General features: G+C 53.3%; 1 protein-coding gene across 1 annotated transcript; it reads right to left on the bottom strand.

Annotated features, from left to right (window-relative positions):
• Positions 1 to 344: 344 nt before the first annotated feature.
• Positions 345 to 11,669, bottom strand: LOC137360530 (28S rRNA (cytosine(4447)-C(5))-methyltransferase-like; the record flags this gene model as incomplete). Its single annotated transcript, XM_068025932.1, has 3 exons — positions 345 to 1,015; positions 9,460 to 9,557; positions 11,547 to 11,669. Coding segments are annotated over 3 exons (618 nt in total), but the record flags the coding sequence as incomplete, so codon positions are not given.
• Between the last annotated feature and the right edge of the window lie 7,953 nt (positions 11,670 to 19,622).

A 19,622-nucleotide genomic window follows, 5' to 3' on the forward strand; every position in this document is an offset into this window, starting at 1 on the left:
CTAAAATTTGCGATACGATGATCGCTCTTCCCCGACACGATGATCACTCTTCCCCAAGTGCTCCCCCGGTGACACTCGGTCCACCTCACTCTCCAGCCATGCCTCCTTTCTAGTTGGGCTGAGGACATACTGGTCAAGGAAGATCTCCTGAACGTTTTTCAGAAATTCCTCCCGCCCCCTTTCCCTTTTACACTAAAATTATCCCAGTTGCTATTTGGGCAAATAAAGTCCCCTAAAATCACCGCTCTATAGTTCTTGAGCATCTCTGCGGAGCACGTGCCCGGCTGATGTAGGGTGTGCATGAAGGAGGGCGCGAGCAGGATATAGTGAAGGCAGACATGGTGTCTGAATTGTAGAAGTTTATTGTAAAAACAGATTACAATATCACAGAACGGAACATCAGACGTAAAACTAGCTGAGGTGAGGCAGCGAAGGTTGGGGGTCAATCCTTGGTAATCTCGGGGTTCGGCGGGTCAGGAATTTGTTAACAGGGATTCCCATCTCCGTCTCCATCCTTGTGACGCCCGGGATTCTCACTCAGTCTTCCGCAGTCTTCTGACGGCCTCCAATCCCTGATCTTCGCACCAGACCATGGTCGACTTGACGCCCTTGACCTCCTCATCGGGCCTTCCGCAGCTTGACCTGCCGGCGACCTCTGACCCCCGAGCCTTTCAGCGTCTTCTGCAGTCTGAACTTGCCGCCGAGCCTCTGGCCCCTGACGCCCGACCCCCGACCTCCAACCCCGCGCCCCGTCGCTTTCCGGCTCTGCTGGGCTTTCTTCGGCTTCTGGGCGGAGCTGGGGTCACCACGGGGTTGCTGGACGTTCGACCCCTGACCCTCGCCAGCCGCTGTCAGTTCAGCCTCGCCGGCAGGCGTTTCCGCTGCGTCGGCCCTCGGTGGCACAGAGTTGGCAAACTTCTTGAACTTGGCAACAAAGAAGCCGTCCATGTTGTGAGTGTGCGGATAAAAACGTCGAGTGAGGCGAAGGGAGGGGTGGAAACGGCGCTCCTGGAACCTGTGAACATATCGAGATGGAGGGAGTCACTAGAGGGTCACTCGCTGTCTAACTGTACAGAGTCACTGTTTATTCAGGGTGAGGATCACTCACTGTGTAACTGTACAGAGTCACTGTGTATTCAGGGTGAGGGTTACTCACTGTGTAACTGTACGGAGTCACTGTTTATTCAGGGTGAGGATCACTCACTGTAACTGTACGGAGTCACTGTTTATTCAGGGTGAGGATCACTCACTGTGTAACTGTACAGAGTCACAGTTTATTCAGGGTGAGGGTCACTCACTGTAACTGTACAGAGTCACTGTTTATTCAGGGTGAGGATCACTCACTGTGTAACTGTACAGAGTCACTGTTTATTCAGGGTGAGGATCACTCACTGTGTAACTGTACAGAGTCACTGTTTATTCAGGGTGAGGATCACTCACTGTGTAACTGTACAGAGTCACTGTTTATTCAGGGTGAGGGTCACTCACTGTGTAACTGTACAGAGTCACTGTTTATTCAGGGTGAGGATCACTCACTGTGTAACTGTACAGAGTCACTGTTTATTCAGGGTGAGGATCACTCACTGTAACTGTACAGAGTCACTGTTTATTCAGGGTGAGGATCACTCACTGTGTAACTGTACAGAGTCACAGTTTATTCAGGGTGAGGATCACTCACTGTAACTGTACAGAGTCACTGTTTATTCAGGGTGAGGATCACTCACTGTGTAACTGTACGGAGTCACTGTTTATTCAGGGTGAGGGTCACTCACTGTGTAACTGTACAGAGTCACTGTTTATTCAGGGTGAGGGTCACTCACTGTCTAACTGTACAGAGTCACTGTTTATTCAGGGTGAAGATCACTCACTGTGTAACTGTACAGAGTCACTGTTTATTCAGGGTGAGGATCACTCACTGTGTAACTGTACAGAGTCACTGTTTATTCAGGGTGAGGGTCACTCACTGTGTAACTGTACAGAGTCACTGTTTATTCAGGGTGAGGATCACTCACTGTGTAACTGTACAGAGTCACTGTTTATTCAGGGTGAAGATCACTCACTGTGTAACTGTACAGAGTCACTGTTTATTCAGGGTGAGGGTCACTCACTGTGTAACTGTACAGAGTCACTGTTTATTCAGGGTGAGGATCACTCACTGTGTAACTGTACAGAGTCACTGTTTATTCAGGGTGAGGATCACTCACTGTGTAACTGTACAGAGTCACTGTTTATTCAGGGTGAGGGTCACTCACTGTGTAACTGTACAGAGTCGCTGTTTATTCAGGGTGAGGGTCGCTCACTGTGTAACTGTACAGAGTCACTGTTTATTCAGGGTGAGGGTCACTCACTGTGTAACTGTGCAGAGTCACTGTTTATTCAGGGTGAGGATCACTCACTGTGTAACTGTACAGAGTCACTGTTTATTCAGGGTGAGGATCACTCACTGTGTAACTGTACAGAGTCACTGTTTATTCAGGGTGAGGGTCACTCACTGTGTAACTGTACAGAGTCACTGTTTATTCAGGGTGAGGATCACTCACTGTGTAACTGTACAGAGTCACTGTTTATTCAGGGTGAGGGTCACTCACTGTGTAACTGTGCAGACTCACTGTTTATTCAGGGTGAGGATCACTCACTGTGTAACTGTACAGAGTCACTGTTTATTCAGGGTAAGTGTCACTCACTGTGTAACTGTACGGTGTCACTGTTTATTCAGGGCGAGGATCACTCACTGTGTAACTGTACAGAGTCACTGTTTATTCAGGGTGAGGGTCACTCACTGTGTAACTGTGCAGAGTCACTGTTTATTCAGGGTGAGGATCACTCACTGTGTAACTGTACAGAGTCACTGTTTATTCAGGGTGAGGATCACTCACTGTGTAACTGTACAGTCACTGTTTATTCAGGGTGAGGATCACTCACTGTGTAACTGTACAGAGTCACTGTTTATTCAGGGTGAGGATCACTCAATGTGTAACTGTACAGAGACACTGTTTATTCAGGGTGAGGGTCACTCACTGTGTAACTGTACAGAGTCACTGTTTATTCAGGGTGAGGATCACTCACTGTGTAACTGTACAGAGTCACTGTTTATTCAGGGTGAGGATCACTCACTGTGTAACTGTACAGAGTCACTGTTTATTCAGGGTGAGGGTCTCTCACTGTGTAACTGTACAGAGTCACTGTTTATTCAGGGTGAGGGTCACTCACTGTCTAACTGTACAGAGTCACTGTTTATTCAGGGTGAGGATCACTCACTGTGTAACTGTACAGAGTCACTGTTTATTCAGGGTGAGGATCACTCACTGTGTAACTGCACAGAGTCACTGTTTATTCAGGGTGAGGGTCACTCACTGTCTAACTGTACAGAGTCACTGTTTATTCAGGGTGAGGATCACTCGCTGTGTAACTGTACAGTCTCACTGTTTATTCAGGGTGAGGGTCACTCACTGTGTAACTGCACAGAGTCACTGTTTATTCAGGGCGAGGGTCATTCACTGTGTAACTGTACAGAGTCACTGTTTATTCAGGGTGAGGATCACTCGCTGTGTAACTGTACAGAGTCACTGTTTATTCAGGGTGAGGATCACTCACTGTGTAACTGTACAGTCTCACTGTTTATTCAGGGTGAGGGTCACTCACTGTGTAACTGCACAGAGTCACTGTTTATTCAGGGTGAGGATCACTCACTAACTGTACGGAGTCACTGTTTATTCAGGGTGAGGATCACTCACTGTGTAACTGTACAGAGTCACTGTTTATTCAGGGCGAGGATCACTCACTGTGTAACTGTACAGAGTCACTGTTTATTCAGGGTGAGGATCACTCACTGTGTAACTGTACAGAGTCACTGTTTATTCAGGGTGAGGGTCACTCACTGTGTAACTGTACAGAGTCACTGTTTATTCAGGGTGAGGGTCACTCACTGTGTAACTGTACAGAGTCACTGTTTATTCAGGGTGAGGATCACTCACTGTGTAAATGTACAGAGTCACTGTTTATTCAGGGTGAGGGTCACTCACTGTGTAACTGTACAGAGTCACTGTTTATTCAGGCTGAGGATCACTCACTGTGTAACGGTACAGAGTCACTGTTTATTCAGGGTGAGGGTCACTCACTGTGTAACTGTACAGAGTCACTGTTTATTCAGGGTGAGGATCACTCATTGTCTAACTGTTCAGAGTCACTGTTTATTCAGGGTGAGGATCACTCACTGTGTAACTGTACAGAGTCACTGTTTATTCAGGGTGAGGATCACTCACTGTGTAACTGTACAGAGTCACTGTTTATTCAGGGTGAGGATCACTCACTGTGTAACTGTACAGAGTCACTGTTTATTCAGGGTGAGGATCACTCACTGTGTAACTGTACAGAGTCACTGTTTATTCAGGGTGAGGATCACTCACTGTGTAACTGTACAGAGTCACTGTTTATTCAGGGTGAGGATCACTCACTGTGTAACTGTACAGAGTCACTGTTTATTCAGGGTGAGGATCACTCACTGTGTAACTGTACAGAGTCACTGTTTATTCAGGGTGAGGGTCACTCACTGTGTAACTGTACAGAGTCACTGTTTATTCAGGGCGAGGATCACTCACTGTGTAACTGTACAGAGTCACTGTTTATTCAGGGTGAGGGTCACTCACTGTGTAACTGTACAGAGTCACTGTTTATTCAGGGTGAGGGTCACTCACTGTGTAACTGTACAGAGTCACTGTTTATTCAGGGTAAGTGTCACTCACTGTGTAACTGTACAGAGTCTCTGTTTATTCAGGGTGAGGGTCACTCACTGTGTAACTGTACAGAGTCACTGTTTATTCAGGCTGAGGATCACTCACTGTGTAACTGTACAGAGTCACTGTTTATTCAGGGTGAGGGTCACTCACTGTGTAACTGCACAGAGTCACTGTTTATTCAGGGTGAGGATCACTCACTGTGTAACTGTACAGAGTCACTGTTTATTCAGGGTGAGGATCACTCACTGTGTAACTGTACAGAGTCACTGTTTATTCAGGGTGAGGGTCACTCACTGTGTAACTGTACAGAGTCACTGTTTATTCAGGCTGAGGATCACTCACTGTGTAACTGTACAGAGTCACTGTTTATTCAGGGTGAGGGTCACTCACTGTGTAACTGTACAGAGTCACTGTTTATTCAGGCTGAGGATCACTCACTGTGTAACTGTACAGAGTCACTGTTTATTCAGGGTGAGGGTCACTCACTGTGTAACTGCACAGAGTCACTGTTTATTCAGGGTGAGGATCACTCACTGTGTAACTGTACAGAGTCACTGTTTATTCAGGGTGAGGATCACTCACTAACTGTACGGAGTCACTGTTTATTCAGGGTGAGGGTTACTCACTGTGTAACTGTACAGAGTCACTGTTTATTCAGGGTGAGGGTCACTCACTGTGTAACTGTACAGAGTCACTGTTTATTCAGGCTGAGGATCACTCACTGTGTAACTGTACAGAGTCACTGTTTATTCAGGGTGAGGGTCACTCACTGTGTAACTGCACAGAGTCTCTGTTTATTCAGGGTGAGGGTCACTCACTGTGTAACTGTACAGAGTCACTGTTTATTCAGGGTGAGGGTCACTCACTGTGTAACTGTACAGAGTCACTGTTTATTCAGGCTGAGGATCACTCACTGTGTAACTGTACAGAGTCACTGTTTATTCAGGGTGAGGGTCACTCACTGTGTAACTGCACAGAGTCACTGTTTATTCAGGGTGAGGATCACTCACTGTGTAACTGTACAGAGTCACTGTTTATTCAGGGTGAGGATCACTCACTAACTGTACGGAGTCACTGTTTATTCAGGGTGAGGGTTACTCACTGTGTAACTGTACAGAGTCACTGTTTATTCAGGGTGAGGGTCACTCACTGTGTAACCGTACAGAGTCACTGTTTATTCAGGGTGAGAATCACTCACAGTGTAACCGCACAGAGTCACTGTTTATTCAGGATGAGGATCACTCACTGTGTAACTGTACAGAGTCACTGTTTATTCAGGGTGAGGGTCACTCACTGTGTAACTGTACGGAGTCACTGTTTATTCAGGGTGAGGATCACTCACTGTGTAACTGTACAGAGTCACTGTTTATTCAGGGTGAGGATCACTCACTGTGTAACTGTACAGAGTCACTGTTTATTCAGGGTGAGGGTCACTCACTGTGTAACTGTACAGAGTCACTGTTTATTCAGGGTGAGGATCACTCACTGTGTAACTGTACAGAGTCACTGTTTATTCAGGGTGAGGGTCACTCACTGTGTAACTGTACAGTCTCACTGTTTATTCAGGGTGAGGATCACTCACTGTGTAACTGTACAGAGTCACTGTTTATTCAGGGTGAGGATCACTCACTGTGTAACTGTACAGAGTCACTGTTTATTCAGGGTGAGGATCACTCACTGTGTAACTGTACAGTCTCACTGTTTATTCAGGGTGAGGATCACTCACTGTGTAACTGTACAGAGTCACTGTTTATTCAGGGTGAGGATCACTCACTGTGTAACTGTACAGAGTCACTGTTTATTCAGGGTGAGGATCACTCACTGTGTAACTGTACAGTCTCACTGTTTATTCAGGGTGAGGATCACTCACTGTGTAACTGTACAGAGTCACTGTTTATTCAGGGTGAGGGTCACTCACTGTGTAACTGTACAGAGTCACTGTTTATTCAGGGTGAGGATCACTCACTGTCTAACTGTACAGAGTCACTGTTTATTCAGGGTGAGGATCACTCACTGTGTAACTGTACAGAGTCACTGTTTATTCAGGGTGAGGATCACTCACTGTGTAACTGTACAGAGTCACTGTTTATTCAGGGTGAGGATCACTCACTGTGTAACTGTACAGTCTCACTGTTTATTCAGGGTGAGGATCACTCACTGTGTAACTGTACAGAGTCACTGTTTATTCAGGGTGAGGATCACTCACTGTGTAACTGTACAGAGTCACTGTTTATTCAGGGTGAGGATCACTCACTGTGTAACTGCACAGAGTCACTGTTTATTCAGGGTGAGGATCACTCACTGTGTAACTGCACAGAGTCACTGTTTATTCAGGGTGAGGGTCACTCACTGTGTAACTGTACAGAGTCACTGTTTATTCAGGGTAAGGATCACTCACTGTGTAACTGTACAGAGTCACTGTTTATTCAGGGTGAGGATCACTCACTGTGTAACTGCACAGAGTCACTGTTTATTCAGGGTGAGGATCACTCACTGTGTAACTGTACAGAGTCACTGTTTATTCAGGGTGAGGATCACTCACTGTGTAACTGTACAGAGTCACTGTTTATTCAGGGTGAGGATCACTCACTGTGTAACTGTACAGAGTCACTGTTTATTCAGGGTGAGGATCACTCACTGTGTAACTGTACAGAGTCACTGTTTATTCAGGGTGATGGTCACTCACTGTGTAACTGTACAGAGTCACTGTTTATTCAGGGTGAGGGTCACTCACTGTGTAACTGTACAGAGTCACTGTTTATTCAGGGTGAGGATCACTCACTGTGTAACTGTACAGAGTCACTGTTTATTCAGGGTGATGGTCACTCACTGTGTAACTGTACAGAGTCACTGTTTATTCTGGGTGAGGATCACTCACTGTGTAACTGTACAGAGTCACTGTTTATTCAGGGTGAGGGTCACTCACTGTGTAACTGCACAGAGTCACTGTTTATTCAGGGTGAGGATCACTCACTGTGTAACTGTACGGAGTCACTGTTTATTCAGGGTGAGGATCACTCACTGTGTAACTGTACAGAGTCACTGTTTATTCAGGGTGAGGATCACTCACTGTGTAACTGTACAGAGTCACTGTTTATTCAGGGTGAGGATCACTCACTGTGTAACTGTACAGTCTCACTGTTTATTCAGGGTGAGGATCACTCACTGTGTAACTGTACAGAGTCACTGTTTATTCAGGGTGAGGATCACTCACTGTGTAACTGTACAGAGTCACTGTTTATTCAGGGTGAGGATCACTCACTGTGTAACTGTACAGAGTCACTGTTTATTCAGGGTGAGGATCACTCACTGTGTAACTGTACAGAGTCACTGTTTATTCAGGGTGAGGATCACTCACTGTGTAACTGTACAGAGTCACTGTTTATTCAGGGTGAGGATCACTCACTGTGTAACTGCACAGAGTCACTGTTTATTCAGGGCGAGGATCACTCACTGTGTAACTGTACGGAGTCACTGTTTATTCAGGGTGAGGATCACTCACTGTGTAACTGTACAGAGTCACTGTTTATTCAGGGTGAGGGTCACTCACTGTGTAACTGCACAGAGTCACTGTTTATTCAGGGTGAGGATCACTCACTGTGTAACTGTACAGAGTCACTGTTTATTCAGGGTGAGGAACACTCACTGTGTAACTGTACAGAGTCACTGTTTATTCAGGGTGAGGATCACTCACTGTGTAACTGTACAGAGTCACTGTTTATTCAGGGTGAGGATCACTCACTGTGTAACTGTACAGAGTCACTGTTTATTCAGGGTGAGGGTCATTCACTGTGTAACTGTACAGAGTCACTGTTTATTCAGGGTGAGGGTCACTCACTGTGTAACTGTACAGAGTCACTGTTTATTCAGGGTGAGGATCACTCACTGTGTAACTGTACAGAGTCACTGTTTATTCAGGGTGAGGATCACTCACTGTGTAACTGTACAGTCTCACTGTTTATTCAGGGTGAGGGTCACTCACTGTGTAACTGTACAGAGTCACTGTTTATTCAGGGTGAGGATCACTCACTGTGTAACTGTACAGAGTCACTGTTTATTCAGGGTGAGGGTCACTCACTGTGCAACTGTACAGTCACTGTTTATTCAGGGTGAGGATCACTCACTGTGTAACTGTACAGAGTCACTGTTTATTCAGGGTGAGGATCACTCACTGTGTAACTGTACAGTCTCACTGTTTATTCAGGGTGAGGATCACTCACTGTAACTGTACAGAGTCACTGTTTATTCAGGGTGAGGATCACTCACTGTGTAACTGTACAGTCTCACTGTTTATTCAGGGTGAGGATCACTCTCTGTGTAACTGTACAGTCACTGTTTATTCAGGGTGAGGATCACTCTCTGTGTAACTGTACAGTCACTGTTTATTCAGGGTGAGGATCACTCACTGTGTAACTGTACAGAGTCACTGTTTATTCAGGGTGAGGATCACTCACTGTGTAACTGTGCAGAGTCACTGTTTATTCAGGGTAAGGGTCACTCACTGTGTAACTGGACAGAGTCACTGTTTATTCAGGGTGAGGATCACTCACTGTGTAACTGTACGGAGTCACTGTTTATTCAGGGTGAGGATCACTCACTGTGTAACTGTACAGAGTCACTGTTTATTCAGGGTGAGGATCACTCACTGTGTAACTGTACAGAGTCACTGTTTATTCAGGGTGAGGATCACTCACTGTGTAACTGTGATTTAAATATAAATTACCTTGTAAAACCTTCTTTGCCAAAATCTAAACCGGTCGGTACCAATTTGACGTTCCGTTTTTTCAGAGCATAATCGACAACCCACTCATTCTCCTCGACCTGGGAACAGAGAGACAGCAAGGATGAGTCCGGGAAGGGGTTAAAGTGAAGCCCCCTGCAGTCCGGGAATGGGCTAAACCGAGGCCCCCGTCCGGGAATGGGCTAAACTGAAGCCCCCTGCAGTCCGGGAATGGGTTAAACCGAGGCCCCTGTCTGGGAATGGGTTAAACTGAAGCCCCCTGCAGTCTGGGAATGGGCTATACCGAGGCCCCCGTCCGGGAATGGGCTAAACCGAGGCCCCTGTCTGGGAATGGGTTAAACTGTAGCCCCCTGCAGTCTGGGAATGGGTTAAACCGAGGCCCCTGTCTGGGAATGGGTTAAACTGTAGCCCCCTGCAGTCTGGGAATGGGTTAAACCGAGGCCCCTGTCTGGGAATGGGTTAAACTGAAGCCCCCTGCAGTCCGGGAATGGGTTAAACAGAGGCCCCCGTCCGAGAAAGGGTTAAACTGAAGCCCCCTGCAGTCCGGGAATGGGTTAAACAGAGGCCCCCGTCCGAGAAAGGGTTAAACTGAAGCCCCCTGCAGTCCGGGAATGGGTTAAACAGAGGCCCCCGTCCGGGAAGGGGTTAAAGTGAAGCCCCCGTCCGGGAATGGGTTAAACTGAAGCCCCCTGCAGTCCGGGAAGGGGTTAAACTGAAGCCCCCTGCAGTCCGGGAAGGGGTTAAACTGAAGCCCCCTGCAGTCCGGGAAGGGGTTAAACTGAAGGCCCCGTCCGGGAAGGGGTTAAACTGAAGCCCCCCTGCAGTCCGGGAATGGGTTAAACCGAGGCCCCCGTCCAGGAAGGGGTTGAACTGAAGCCCCCTGCAGTCCGGGAAGGGGTTAAACTGAAGCCCCCTGCAGTCCGGGAAGGGGTTAAACTGAAGCCCCCTGCAGTCCGGGAAGGGGTTAAACTGAAGGCCCCGTCCGGGAAGGGGTTAAACTGAAGCCCCCCTGCAGTCCGGGAATGGGTTAAACCGAGGCCCCCGTCCGGGAAGGGGTTAAACTGAAGCCCCCCTGCAGTCCGGGAATGGGTTAAACCGAGGCCCCCGTCCAGGAAGGGGTTAAACTGAAGGCCCCTGTCCAGGAAGGGGTTAAACTGAAGGCCCCTGTCCAGGAAGGGAATGGGTTAAACAGAGACACCCGTCCAGCAAGGGGTTAAACTGTAGCCCCCTGCAGTCTGGGAATGGGTTAAACCGAGGCCCCTGTCTGGGAATGGGTTAAACTGAAGCCCCCTGCAGTCCGGGAATGGGTTAAACCGAGGCCCCTGTCCGGGAATGGGTTAAACTGAAGCCCCCTGCAGTCCGGGAATGGGTTAAACTGAAGCCCCCGTCCGAGAAAGGGTTAAACTGAAGCCCCCTGCAGTCCGGGAAGGGGTTAAACTGAAGGCCCCGTCCAGGAAGGGGTTAAACTGAAGCCCCCTGCAGTCTGGGAATGGGTTAAACCGAGGCCTCCGTCCAGGAATGGGTTAAACAGAGGCCCCCGTCCGAGAAAGGGTTAAACTGAAGCCCCCTGCAGTCCGGGAATGGGTTAAACCGAGGCCCCTGTCCGGGAATGGGTTAAACTGAAGCCCCCTGCAGTCCGGGAATGGGTTAAACCGAGGCCTCCGTCCAGGAATGGGTTAAACCGAGGCCCCCGTCCGAGAAAGGGTTAAACTGAAGCCCCCTGCAGTACGGGAATGGGTTAAACAGAGGCCCCCGTCCGGGAAGGGGTTAAAGTGAAGCCCCCTGCAGTCCGGGAATGGGTTAAACAGAGGCCCCCGTCCGGGAAGGGGTTAAAGTGAAGCCCCCGTCCGGGAATGGGTTAAACAGAGGCCCCCGTCCGGGAATGGGTTAAACCGAGGCACCCGTCCAGGAAGGGGTTGAACTGAAGCCCCCTGCAGTCCAGGAATGGGTTAAACTGAAGGCCCCGTCCAGGAAGGGGTTAAACCGAGAGGGATGCTGCACAAGAGCAGCCTGCTCAGCCAAGGTCTGTGTGTATGTTGGTGGGATCTTGCTGTGCGTGGGATTCTCACCATGACGGAGCAGGTACAGTAGACGAGGTAGCCGCCGGTTTCGGAGCAAGCGTCTAGACAGTCGATGGCCGAAAGCAGCAACTCCTTCTGCAGGTGGGCACAGCGCTGGATATCCCGATCCTCCTAGGGACAGAGATCGGGAATAACGGTCAGCGGAACAGAGAGAGACCGCGGGAATAACGGTCAGCGGAGCAGAGAGACCGCGGGAATAACGGTCAGCGGAGCAGAGAGAGAGCGGGAATAACGGTCAGCGGAGCAGAGAGAGAGCGGGAATAACGGTCAGCGGAGCAGAGAGAGACCGCGGGAATAACAGTCAGCGGAGCAGAGAGAGAGCGGGAATAACGGTCAGCGGAGCAGAGAGAGAGCGGGAATAACGGTCAGCGGAGCAGAGAGAGAGCGGGAATAACGGTCAGCGGAGCAGAGAGAGAGCGGGAATAACGGTCAGCGGAGCAGAGAGAGAGCGGGAATAACGGTCAGCGGAGCAGAGAGAGAGCGGGAATAACGGTTAGCGGAGCAGAGAGAGAGCGGGAATAACGGTCAGCGGAGCAGAGAGAGCGGGAATAACAGGGCGAGCTGGAGAGACAGCGGGAAAAACAGGGCGAACGGGGGAAAGAGAGCGGGAATAACAGGGCGAACTGGGGAGAGAGAATGGGAATAACAGGGCGAACGGGGGAAAGAGAGCGGGAATAACAGGGCGAACTGGGGAAAGAGAGCGGGAATAACAGGGCGAACTGGGGAGAGAGAACGGGAATAACAGGGCGAACTGGGGAGAGAGAACGGGAATAACAAGGCCAACGAGGGAGAGAGAGCGGGAATAACAAGGCCAACGGGGGAGAGAGAGCGGGAATAACAGGGCGAACGGGGGAGAGAGAGCGGGAATAACAGGGCGAACAGGGGAGAGAGAACGGGAATAACAGGGCGAACGGGGGAGAGAGAACGGGAATAACAGGGCGAACGGGGGAAAGAGAACGGGAATAACAGGGCGAACGGGGGAGAGAGAGAACGGGAATAACAGGGCGAACGGGGGAGAGAGAGTGGGAATAACAGGGCGAACGGGGGAAAGAGAACGGGAATAACAGGGCGAACGGGGAGAGAGAACGGGAATAACAGGGCGAACGGGGGAAAGAGAGCGGGAATAACAGGGCGAACTGGGGAGAGAGAACGGGAATAACAGGGCGAACGGGGGAGAGAGAACGGGAATAACAGCAAGCGGATGAGAGAGAGCGAGAATAACAAGGCCAACAGGGGAGAGAGAGCGGGAATAACAGGGCGAACGGGAGAGAGAGAACGGGAATAACAGGGCGAACGGGGGAGAGAGAACGGGAATAACAGCAAGCGGATGAGAGAGAGCGAGAATAACAAGGCGAACGGGGGAGAGAGGGGGGACAACAGGGTGAGCGGAGGAGACAGAGGGGGAATAACGGAGAGTGGGAGAGAGAGAGAGAGGACAGAGGGGGAATAACAGGGTGAGCAGGGGAGAGAGAGGGGACAGAGAGGAATAACATGGTGAGCGGGGGAGAGAGAGGGGACAGAGAGGAATAACATGGTGAGCGGGGGAGAGAGAGGGGACAGAGAGGAATAACAGGGTGAGCAGGGGAGAGAGAGGGGACAGAGGGGGAAGAGCAGGGGAGAGAGAGGGGACAGAGGGGGAATAACAGGGTGAGAGGGGGAGAGAGAGAGGGGACAGAGGGGGAATAACAGGGTGAGCGGGGGAGAGAGGGGACAGAGGGGGAATAACAGGGTGAGCAGGGGAGAGAGAGGGGACAGAGGGGGAAGAGCAGGGGAGAGAGAGGGGACAGAGGGGGAATAACAGGGTGAGCGGGGGAGAGAGAGGGGACAGAGGGGGATAACAGGGTGAGCGGGGGAGAGAGAGGGGACAGAGGGGGAATAACAGGGTGAGCGGGGGAGAGAGAGGGGACAGAGGGGGATAACAGGGTGAGCGGGGGTAGAGAGAGAGGGGACAGAGGGGGATAACAGGGTGAGCGGGGGTAGAGAGAGGGGACAGAGGGGGAATAACAGAGTGAGCGGGGGAGAGAGAGGGGACAGAGAGGAATAACAGGGTGAGAGGGGGAAGAGAGAGAGGGGACAGAGGGGGAATAACAGGGTGAGCGGGGGAGAGAGAGGGGACAGAGAGGAATAACAGGGTGAGCAGGGGAGAGAGAGGGGACAGAGGGGGAAGAGCAGGGGAGAGAGAGGGGACAGAGGGGGATAACAGGGTGAGCGGGGGTAGAGAGAGAGGGGACAGAGGGGGAATAACAGGGTGAGCGGGGGAGAGAGGGGACAGAGGGGGAATAACAGGGTGAGCAGGGGAGAGAGAGAGGGGACAGAGGGGAATAACAGGGTGAGCGGGGGGAGAGAGGAGACAGATGGGTGAGCGGGGGAGAGAGAGGGGACAGAGAGGAATAACATGGTGAGCGGGGGTAGAGAGAGAGGGGACAGAGGGGGAATAACAGGGTGAACAGGGGAGAGAGAGAGGGGACAGAGGGGGAATAACAGGGTGAGCAGGGGAGAGAGAGGGGACAGAGGGGGAATAACAGGGTGAACAGGGGAGAGAGAGAGGGGACAGAGGGGAATAACAGGGTGAGCGGGGGAGAGAGAGAGGACAGAGGGGGAATAACAGGGTGAACAGGGGAGAGAGAGAGGGGACAGAGGGGAATAACAGGGTGAGCGGGGGAGAGAGAGAGGGGACAGAGGGGGAATAACAGGGTGAGCAGGGGAGAGAGAGGGGACAGAGGGGGAATAACAGGGTGAGCGGGGGAGAGAGAGAGGACAGAGGGGGAATAACAGGGTGAGCGGGGGGAGAGAGAGGGGACAGAGGGGGAATAACAGGGTGAGCGGGTGAGAGAGAGAGGGGACAGAGGGGGAATAACAGGGTGAGCGGGTGAGAGAGAGAGGGGACAGAGGGGGAATAACAGGGTGAGCAGGGGAGAGAGAGAGGGGACAGAGGGGGAATAACAGGGTGAGCAGGGGAGAGAGAGAGGGGACAGAGGGGAATAACAGGGTGAGCGGGGGAGAGAGAGGAGGGGACAGAGGGGGAATAACAGGGTGAGCGGGGGGAGAGAGAGGGGACAGAGGGGGAATAACAGGGTGAGCGGGTGAGAGAGAGAGGGGACAGAGGGGGAATAACAGGGTGAGCGGGTGAGAGAGAGAGGGGACAGAGGGGGAATAACAGGGTGAGCAGGGGAGAGAGAGAGGGGACAGAGGGGGAATAACAGGGTGAGCAGGGGAGAGAGAGAGGGGACAGAGGGGAATAACAGGGTGAGCGGGGGAAGAGAGAGAGGGGACAGATGGGTGAGCGGGGGAGAGAGAGGGGACAGAGGGGGAATAACAGGGTGAGCGGGGGAGAGAGAGAGGGGACAGAGGGGAATAACAGGGTGAGCAGGGGAGAGAGAGAGGGGACAGAGGGGAATAACAGGGTGAGCGGGGGAAGAGAGAGAGGGGACAGAGGGGGAATAACAGGGTGAGCGGGTGAGAGAGAGAGGGGACAGAGGGGGAATAACAGGGTGAGCAGGGGAGAGAGAGAGGGGACAGAGGGGAATAACAGGGTGAGCGGGGGAAGAGAGAGAGGGGACAGATGGGTGAGCGGGGGTAGAGAGAGAGGGGACAGAGGGGGAATAACAGGGTGAGCGGGGGGGAGAGAGAGAGGGGACAGAGGGGAACAACAGGGTGAGCGGGGGAGAGAGAGAGGGGACAGAGGGGAATAACAGGGTGAGCGGAGGAGAGAGAGAGGGGAAAGAGGGGGAATAACAGGGTGAGCGGAGGAGAGAGAGAGGGGACAGAGGGGAACAACAGGGTGAGCGGGGGAAGAGAGAGAGGGGACAGATGGGTGAGCGGGGGAGAGAGAGGGGACAGAGGGGGAATAACAGGGTGAGCGGGGGAGAGAGAGAGGACAGAGGGGAATAACAGGGTGAGCGGGGGAAGAGAGAGAGGGGACAGAGGGGGAATAACAGGGTGAGCGGGGGAGAGAGAGAGGGGACAGAGAGGAATAACATGGTGAGCGGGGGAGAGAGAGAGGGGACAGAGGGGGAATAACAGGGTGAGCGGGGGAGAGAGAGGGGACAGAGGGGGAATAACAGGGTGAGCGGGGGAGAGAGAGGGGACAGAGGGGAATAACAGGGTGAGCGGGGGGAGAGAGAGGGGACAGAGGGGGAATAACAGGGTGAGCGGGGGAGAGAGAGAGGGGACAGAGGGGGAATAACGGGGAGAGAGAGAGGGGACAGAGGGGGAATAACAGGGTGAGCGGGGGAGAGAGAGGGGACAGAGGGGGAATAACAGGGTGAGCGGGGGAGAGAGAGGGGACAGAGGGGGAATAACAGGGTGAGCGGGGGAGAGAGAGGGGACAGAGGGGGAATAACAGGGTGAGCGGGGGGGAGAGAGAGGGGACAGAGGGGGAATAACAGGGTGAGCGGGGAGAGAGGGAGGGGACAGAGAGGAATAACATGGTGAGCGGGGGAGAGAGAGAGGGGACAGAGGGGGAATAACAGGGTGAGCGGGGGAGAGAGAGAGGGGACAGAGGGGGAATAACAGGGTGAGCGGGGGAGAGAGAGAGGGGACCGAGGGGAATAACATGGTGAGCGGGGGAGAGAGAGAGGGGACAGAGAGGAATAACATGGTGAGTGGGGGAGAGAGAGAGGGGACAGAGAGGAATAACATGGTGAGTGGGGAGAGAGAGAGGGGACAGAGGGGGAATGACGGGGAGAGAGAGGGGGGACCGAGGGGGAATGACGGAGCGAGAGAGGGGGGGACCGAGGGGGAATGACAGAGCGAGAGGGGGGACCGAGGGGGAATGACAGAGCGAGAGGGGGGACCGAGGGGGAATGACAGAGCGAGAGGGGGGACCGAGGGGGAATGACAGAGCGAGAGGGGGGACCGAGGGGGAATGACAGAGCGAGAGGGGGGACCGAGGGGGAATGACAGAGCGAGAGGGGGGACCGAGGGGAATGACAGAGCGAGAGGGGGGACGAGGGGAATGACAGAGCGAGAGGGGGGACCGAGGGGGAATGACAGAGCGAGAGGGGGGAACGAGGGGGAATGACAGAGCGAGAGGGGGGACCGAGGGGGAAAGACAGAGCGAGAGGGGGGACCGAGGGGGAATGACAGAGCGAGAGGGGGGGACCGAGGGGGAATGACAGAGCGAGAGGGGGGACCGAGGGGGGAATGACAGAGCGAGAGGGGGGGACCGAGGGGGAATGACAGAGCGAGAGGGGGGACCGAGGGGGAATGACAGAAAGAGAGAGGGAATAGAGGGGGAATAACAGAAGAGAGAGGGGGACAGAGGGGGAATAAGAGAGAGAGAGAGGGGACCGAGGGGGAATAACAGAAAGAGAGAGGGGACCGAGGGGAATAACAGAAAGAGAGAGGGGACCGAGGGGGGAATGAGGAGAGTGAGAGAGGGGACCGAGGGGGAATAACAGAAAGAGAGAGGGGACCGAGGGGAATAACAGAAAGAGAGAGGGGACCGAGGGGGATTAACAGAAAGAGAGAGGGGACCGAGGGGGAATGAGAGAGTGAGAGAGGGGACCGAGGGGGAATGAGAGAGTGAGAGAGGGGACCGAGGGGGAATGAGAGAGTGAGAGAGGGGACCGAGGGGGATGAAGAGAGTGAGAGAGGGACTGAGGGGGAATAACAGAGTGAGGGAGGGGACAGAGGGTGATTAAGAGAGAGAGAGAGAGGGGACCGAGGGGGAAAAAGACAGAGAAAGGGGACAGAGGGGGAATAACAGAGTGAGAGAGGGGACCGAAGGGGAATAAGAGAGAGAGAGAGGGGACAGAGGGGGAATAAGAGAAAGAGAGAGGGACAAAGGGGAATAACAGAAAGAGAGGGGGGACGAGGGGGAATAAGAGAGAGAGAGAGATGGGCCCGAGGGGAATAAGAGAGAGAGAGAGGGGGGACCGAGGGGGAATGAGAGAGAGAGAGGGGGGACCGAGGGGGAATAACAGAGTGAGAGGGGGACCGAGGGGGAATAACAGACTGAGAGGGGGGACCGAGGGGGAATAACAGACTGAGAGGGGGGACCGAGGGGGAATAACAGAGTGAGAGGGGGGGACCGAGGGGGAATAACAGACTGAGAGGGGGGACCGAGGGGAATAACAGACTGAGAGGGGGGACCGAGGGGGAATAACAGACTGAGAGGGGGGACCGAGGGGGAATAACAGACTGAGAGGGGGGACCGAGGGGGAATAACAGACTGAGAGGGGGGACCGAGGGGGAATAACAGACTGAGAGGGGGGACCGAAGGGGAATAACAGACTGAGAGGGGGGACCGAGGGGGAAGAACAGACTGAGAGGGGGGACCGAGGGGGAATAACAGACTGAGAGGGGGGACCGAGGGGGAAGAACAGACTGAGAGGGGGGACCGAGGGGGGAAGAACAGACTGAGAGGGGGGACCGAGGGGGAAGAACAGACTGAGAGGGGGGACCGAGGGGGAAGAACAGACTGAGAGGGGGGACCGAGGGGGAAGAACAGACTGAGAGGGGGGACCGAGGGGGAATAACAGACTGAGAGGGGGGACCGAGGGGGAATAACAGACTGAGAGGGGGGACCGAGGGGGAATAACAGACTGAGAGGGGGGACCGAGGGGGAATAACAGACTGAGAGGGGGGACCGAGGGGAATAACAGACTGAGAGGGGGGACCGAGGGGGAATAACAGACTGAGAGGGGGACCGAGGGGAATAACAGACTGAGAGGGGGGACCGAGGGGGAAGAACAGACTGAGAGGGGGGACCGAGGGGGAAGAACAGACTGAGAGGGGGGACCGAGGGGGAAGAACAGACTGAGAGGGGGGACCGAGGGGGGAAGAACAGACTGAGAGGGGGGACCGAGGGGGAAGAACAGACTGAGAGGGGGGACCGAGGGGGAAGAACAGACTGAGAGGGGGGACCGAGGGGGAATAACAGACTGAGAGGGGGGACCGAGGGGGAATAACAGAAAGAGAGGGGGGACCGAGGGGGAATAACAGAAAGAGAGGGGGGACCGAGGGGGAATAACAGAAAGAGAGGGGGGACCGAGGGGAATAACAGAAAGAGAGGGGGACCGAGGGGGAATAACAGAAAGAGAGGGGGGGACCGAGGGGGAATAACAGAAGAGAGGGGGACCGAGGGGAATAACAGAAAGAGAGGGGGGACCGAGGGGAAGAACAGACTGAGAGGGGGGACCGAGGGGAATAACAGACTGAGAGGGGGGACCGAGGGGGAATAACAGAAAGAGAGGGGGGAACCGAGGGGGAATAACAGAAGAGGGGGGACCGAGGGGAATAACAGACTGAGAGGGGGGACCGAGGGGGAATAACAGAAAGAGAGGGGGACCGAGGGGAATAACAGAAAGAGAGGGGGGGACCGAGGGGGAATAACAGAAAGAGAGGGGGGACCGAGGGGAATAACAGAAAGAGAGGGGGGACCGAGGGGGAAGAACAGACTGAGAGGGGGGACCGAGGGGGAAGAACAGACTGAGAGGGGGGACCGAGGGGAAGAACAGACTGAGAGGGGGGACCGAGGGGGAAGAACAGACTGAGAGGGGGGACCGAGGGGAAGAACAGACTGAGAGGGGGGACCGAGGGGGAATAACAGACTGAGAGGGGGGACCGAGGGGAATAACAGACTGAGAGGGGGGACCGAGGGGGAATAACAGACTGAGAGGGGGGACCGAGGGGGAATAACAGACTGAGAGGGGGGACCGAGGGGGAATAACAGACTGAGAGGGGGACCGAGGGGGAATAACAGACTGAGAGGGGGGACCGAGGGGAATAACACTGAGAGGGGGACCGAGGGGAAGAACAGACTGAGAGGGGGGACCGAGGGGGAAGAACAGACTGAGAGGGGGACCGAGGGGGAAGAACAGACTGAGAGGGGGGACCGAGGGGGAAGAACAGACTGAGAGGGGGGACCGAGGGGGAAGAACAGACTGAGAGGGGGGACCGAGGGGAAGAACAGACTGAGAGGGGGACGAGGGGGAATAACAGATGAGAGGGGGGACCGAAGGGGAATAACAGACTGAGAGGGGGGACGAGGGGAAATAACAGACTGAGAGGGGGGGACCGAGGGGAATAACAGAAAGAGAGGGGGGACCGAGGGGAATA

This window comes from Heterodontus francisci, unplaced genomic scaffold (genome assembly GCF_036365525.1).
Source record: "Heterodontus francisci isolate sHetFra1 unplaced genomic scaffold, sHetFra1.hap1 HAP1_SCAFFOLD_1003, whole genome shotgun sequence".
Taxonomy (NCBI): domain Eukaryota; kingdom Metazoa; phylum Chordata; class Chondrichthyes; order Heterodontiformes; family Heterodontidae; genus Heterodontus; species Heterodontus francisci.